At 50.7% G+C, this 5,713-nt stretch overlaps 1 protein-coding gene across 1 annotated transcript; it reads right to left on the bottom strand.

Annotated features, from left to right (window-relative positions):
* Positions 1-1,605: 1,605 nt before the first annotated feature.
* Positions 1,606-5,329, bottom strand: LOC125530375 (putative carboxylesterase 16). The gene is made up of 2 exons (XM_048694781.2): positions 4,139-5,329; positions 1,606-2,383 (listed from the first exon to the last, which is right to left on the bottom strand). Exons 1-2 carry the CDS (start codon positions 4,813-4,815, stop codon positions 1,843-1,845), a joined length of 1,218 nt encoding a protein of 405 aa, XP_048550738.1. The 5' UTR covers positions 4,816-5,329; the 3' UTR covers positions 1,606-1,842.
* Between the last annotated feature and the right edge of the window lie 384 nt (positions 5,330-5,713).

The following is a 5,713-nucleotide window of genomic DNA, read 5'->3' as shown; positions in this document are numbered from 1 at the left end:
TAAAAGCGTTTAGATCACTACATACACAGGGAGTGGATGAGATGAGAATTAGCAAATCCGATTGTACTAATACCGTGTTGCGCTCTGGTTCCCGGTTTCGGCTCGGAAAATATTTCCATTCAGCGATGTGCCTCCGAATCGTACGCTGAATTCCCAGATTCGGTGTCTCTCTCCGCATCATTTTGCCTTCATGCAGTCAGGACCGTGCGAGGGCGATTGACAGTACCGTCTCCTCCTCGTACAGGGGCAGAAGCTGAAATCTTACTCCCCGGTCACGAGCTATCGAGGATAATGACGAAAATGAAAGGAAATCGCCATGACTGAAGATGCATACCTTCCGGTCACTTCGTCGAACACCTCGCTTGCGGGGGGATGGGGTGAGAGGATGAAGAAGGTGGCTTCTTTATAGCCGGAATCTTCCTTCGCTTTACGCCCGCGCCTTTGCCGACCTTCTTCGCCGCCGGCCAGGATCGTGCTGCCACATTTACGCCCGGAGTGCGGGCCATCGCGGCGGGGGCAGCCAGATTCCCGCCCTGCACGACCACGTTGTCCTACCGCTTGCGGGCAGGCGTGACGTTTGCTTGGGCGACGGCGGCGGGGCCAACATGGCCGGCGACAAGATCCGCCCGAGGGGAAGGAGCGTGCACGACCTCGATGGTGACGGGGGACAGCATGGGGTCGTCCATGGCGGCGAGGGACGGTCGGGGAGGAAGCACCGGAGCGTGCTTATGCGGGGCAATGGTAGCGGAGGGTGGGGGGAGCGAGAACGGACGCGCGGAAATGTCCCTCCTGCCAAATCTCGCTGTGGATAGAGGTTGAGCTCGGGTCGACCTCCCAGCCCGTGAAGATAGAGGTTGGGGGAGAAGATTTGCCGCGCCCCGCAAAAATACTTACGGGCCGAGACGAGATGCGAGGTCTGATCAGGCAGGTTTTTCCGTCCCGACCCGCAATTTAGTGGTTATTTTGCAGGTCGGGGCGGGATGCGGGGTCTGCTAGAGTTGCTTTAAGAAGACAACTGCAACTAGCCCATGAAGTTTGATTGCTGTGGAGACTGTTTTTTCAGATAAACAGTTCATGCTGATTTCGCATCGTCCTTTTTTCACATGATTAAACATCTTCATTTGATTATTGTTAACCCACTCTCAGGATTTCAACTATGTGGCGTATTGCTTTTTAACTACCAGTTTTCTTTAGGTGAAAAGGAACATGGACAATGATTCAACAATAAGTTAGCAGATACTTGGATGAGAAACTTAAGCCTGGAATATGTTAGTGTCAGCATGAAGCATGTCTTTCTACAGGTTTCACTTTAAAGCCTTGCAACATCAAAGTCGATACTTTTAAGGAAATGCGTAGCAAGCACACAAAGATAACTCTCATTTAAACAGAAACTCAGATAATTATGTTATAAAGTCAAAACACAGTGACATTTCAAGGCAAACCAAGTAGGAAGGCACTAGAGCAACAAGGTTGACAATGTTGGATGGTATAAATTATTCACGTGTTATGGCATGCCACCAACAGCTTTGGGTGATAATTCTTTTCTCAAAAATTGGTGATTTCGAGACCCGGCAATTCAATACTTCACAAAGGGTACAAAAGGAATGAAAGAATTGAGCTCTATGAGGCGGAAGAGCATCTGTCTTTGAGTTCAGTCTACAATTTGCACACTACATTCTTCCACAAGGATCATCAATAAAGGGGAAAGGTACTCAGCACTCACATTACGCCTAACTGGTTCCTCGCCTTTTAACTTGCAGTGCCTCCCATCACCAGGTGAAAAAGAATGCACCGATGCTTCCCGTAAAGACTCTATTTCACAACGCTGACCTTTTGCTACAGCTAATACGAGAACTCGTGCCCTCTCAGGGATATGTATTTCTTCATCCATATGGCAATATCTTCAGCACAGGCCTGGGCCTGTGGTGTCTTAAGGAACACATCGAGTGTTGCAAACTCATGGACGGTATCTTTGTAGTCGAGGACTGGCGCGTCCACATTTACCTTGCGGAGTTCCTCGGAGTAAGCAATTGCTCTGTCTCTCATACAGTCATGTTCCGCAACGATTGTCAAGGTTGGGGGCATGCATTTCAATGGGGGGCCTCCTCTGCCAGGGGCCAGGGGGTTGGCAGCAGGATGGTCCAAGCTGAACTCTTTCTCTGATAAAAGTAGTCTCCAGGCAAGTAAGCATGTGGATTTGTCGTAGAAGTATGAGTTCGCAAGCCTTATTTCCGAGTGTGTTGGAACACTTCCTGTGAAGAAGGGATACATCAGAACCTGTGCTACGACCTTGACTGGGTCAAATTGCTTTGCATCTTCCACCGCTTTCCTAGTGACAAAATCAGCAATGTTGGCACCACAGCTTACACCAAGTAGGACACATCTGCTCCAAGGAAAAGACGGATGATCTGGTCAAACTCCAGCAACACAAATGTACAACAGTTAAAACAAAAGGATTTACAATAAATTACTAGATATATTCTTTTGTCTCTTATAGGTAGAAGGCAAGAACCATTTAATGATGTTAGCACGTATGCAGCTATTCTATTTCAAATTAAATTGAAGTGGGCACTTAATCTGTTGAGGGGTCTAAACTCAGGTAGGTGTGATACACCAAGCAACCAAGGTTTGAGATGATGACAGTCCATCAATATATACATCACATTTAAGAGATCACGGACATAATAAAAAGGCATGAGAAAGGTACTAATTTCACCAGGTTCTACTGAAATCGTAGTTAAAATAAAATCTTCATTATAGGTAATGGAGCAGACCAGCATAAGTTTTAACTGATCTATTCAATCCAACAGTTCAGTGCAATTGAATTTCATTAATAAGTTAGGTAAACAAACGTGACCAATAAAGAATCCCAGAATCAGTAATATGAAAATTGCATGCCTTCACTAGTGTTCAAGGTCATTGGACTGTGGTGACATCATTAGCAGTTATTTACTCAACATATAGTACCTACCGAAATATAGAACTTTGTTGAAAACATGTGCCCTAGAAAATTTCACAAAGAAAAGGTCTTTCCACATGCCAACGGTCAAGCAAATCTTGTAATGTTGCATTGACATCTTCAAAATGTCAACATCATTAGGAGCATGTAATCCTGGTGAACTAAATCAACTAATATTTGGATATTTGATGCTTCTATGTTGTTCCTGTGTACCCGATCAGAGTCCACACAAAAAGCTAAGGTACATGCAAATGGTAAGATATAACAGAAAGTGCACACCATATGATAAGTGAGTATAACTGTCAGCTTGTAAACATTGAATCTTCCCCGGTCAACATACTCATGAGCTCTAAACCTGCTTCCAGTAAGAAATTGCAACTCGAGGGGAAATGTCGTACTCATGGTCTCCAAACCACTGCTAGTCAGAAATGGCAACTCGCAGGGAAATGACATACTCATGAGCTCTCTCTAAACCTGCTGCTAGTCAGAAATGGCAACCCAAGGGGAAATGACATACTCGTGAGCTCTCTCTAAACCTGCTGCTAGTCCGAAATGGCAACCGACAGGGAAATGACATACTCATGAGCTCTCTCTAAACCTGCTGCTAGTCAGAAATGGCAACCCAAGGGGAAATGACATACTCGTGAGCTCTCTCTAAACCTGCTGCTAGTCCGAAATGGCAACCGACAGGGAAATGACATACTCATGAGCTCTCTCTAAACCTGCTGCTAGTCCGAAATGGCAACCCACGGGGAAATGGCATACTCATGAGCTCTCTCTAAACCTGCTGCTAGTCAGAATGGCATCTCACAGGGAAATGACATACTCATGAGCTCTCTCTAAACCTGCTGCTAGCCAGAATGGCATCTCACAGGGAAATTACCATCTCCATATTTGAAACAATAACAGATCGAATAGACTAGAGAACTATATCTTCATCGTTTTGACATGTTCACTTAACTAGCGCAATTCTTGTTTGCAGTTTTTGAGATAATGCTGGTGAATCACAAACAAGAACTTCCATTGAAGAAATGAAACAAAAATTCCTATCGCTTGACTTGCCCGCTTTTGGGCAACTTCACACTGCAGTATTATGTTCCTTGGCCATTTAGTAAAGTAGAAAAGTAGCAAATAATGCAATTACAAACGAGAGATCATAGAACCTGAATTAAATTATACCTTGCCGGATCGCCATGCGCAGCGATCCATGGCTCGACGGTGGAGGCGCCGAACGTGTCCACCCCGCCCCCAACCTTGCTCATCATGGCGAGATTGGCCTGCTTGGCGATCCACCTGAGCACCCTGACCCCGTCATCAAAGGCGGCGGGGTAGCGGCTCTCGGGCGCGAGCCTGTAGCCGACGGCGACGACGATGGCGTCGCAGAACTTGGCGACCCTGCGGCAGAAGGCGTCGTTGGAGGCGGAGCAGTTGCTCCCGGTGACGAAGCCGCCGCCGTGGAACTGCACGACGATGGGCAGCCGGCGGCGCGCGGAGGCGGCGGCCCGCGGGGAGGAGACGGCGTGCGGGAGGTAGCCCCGGTAGGGCGCGCCCGCCTGGCCGGCGGCGGGGTCGCTGGCGCGGCGCGGGTGGAGGAGGTGCGGGTGGTGCGGCGGCGGCGTGGGCAGGAAGATGCGGACGGAGAGCGCCGAGTTGGGGTCGATGTGGAGGTCCTTGGAGGCGACCCCGTCGGCCGCGGAGAAGGCCGGGTTGGCCGGCGCCGTGGCCTCGTCGGCGCGGCAGGAGACCCCGAAGGAGCCCGCGTCGCCGTCCCCGTCGGCCGCGGCGAGCGACTGCAGGCGGTGGCGCAGCAGCAGCTTGAAGAAGACGCTGTAGATCTTCACGCCCACGCTCGGCATGGCTCGCCCGCTCCCGCCGCCGGTCACCGCCCGGATCCGCGCATCACAGGGAGAGGTAAACGGGGCGGCGCCCGGATCCGCTCGATCGCCGCTGGAGGAGGTCGGAGCTGGTGGAGGCGCGATTGGAATCGGGTGCGGAGAGGGTTGGATTGGATTGGATCGGCTCGGCTCGGCGCGGTGTTGGAGTGGTTGGGGCGGGGGAAAGCAACCGCGATTGGTAGGGTGGCGCTCCTATCCGGGCGGATGATGGCAGCGCGGCAGCGTGGTGCGGTGTGGTGTGGTGGTGTGGTACGGGAAACAGGAGGGAGGGGAGGAAGGATCGAGAGGGCGGTGGGTGAGGGAGGGAGAAGCAAGCGATTGAGGGAGGAAGGAAAAGACGGGGAAGCGATGGGGATTTTTGGATGGAGGCAGGCAGGCGTCGGCCGCTTCCCGAACGTGACCACGGTCTCTCTCGCCCTCACCCCCCTGCGCCTGTGCTGTGCTGTGCTGTGCGTTGGTCGTTCAAATTCAAACCCCGCCTGGTGGTACAGTAGCAGATTTTTCTTCCCCTCCTTGCGAGGTGGTGCTGGTGGTGGTACTAGTAGTCTAGTTCTCACATTTCGCCTGGCGGAGCGAGTGCTATGGTGGTATTATTCGGCAGGGTTTTTTTTAACTCCGATAACGTGGAGTGCATTAAACGGTGCAGGTACGATGCCTGTCTACTACTACTCCCAGATTCCATCGGTTCACGTGAAAGCGCCTCCCAAGCTGGTGCGTGCGTGTCCCCGCCCAAGCACTTCTTTATGTCAAACAATTGTTCCAGCAATTGGGTCTTGCCCCTTCGTTTTTTCCTCCTCTGTTGTGTCGGTGGTAGCCGTAGCCTCCGTTTTCTATGCCAATTAGGTCCAGCAATTCCGTT

The sequence above is a fragment of the Triticum urartu genome, chromosome 3A, assembly GCF_056163025.1.
Source record: "Triticum urartu cultivar PI428250 chromosome 3A, HENAU_Tu73, whole genome shotgun sequence".
In the NCBI taxonomy this organism is placed as follows: Eukaryota; Viridiplantae; Streptophyta; class Magnoliopsida; order Poales; family Poaceae; genus Triticum; species Triticum urartu.
The sequence above is the reverse complement of the archived record's forward strand: the minus strand, read 5'-3'. Positions and strand labels throughout refer to the sequence as shown.

Coding starts and splice junctions, on each gene's coding strand:
- LOC125530375 (XM_048694781.2), bottom strand. CDS start 4,815: ATGCCGAGCGTGGGCGTGAAGATCTACAGCGTCTTCTTCAAGCTGCTG. Junction 2,384..4,138: donor GCGCATGGCGATCCGGCAAG/GTATAATTTAAT, acceptor TCCTTGGAGCAG/ATGTGTCCTACTTGGTGTAA.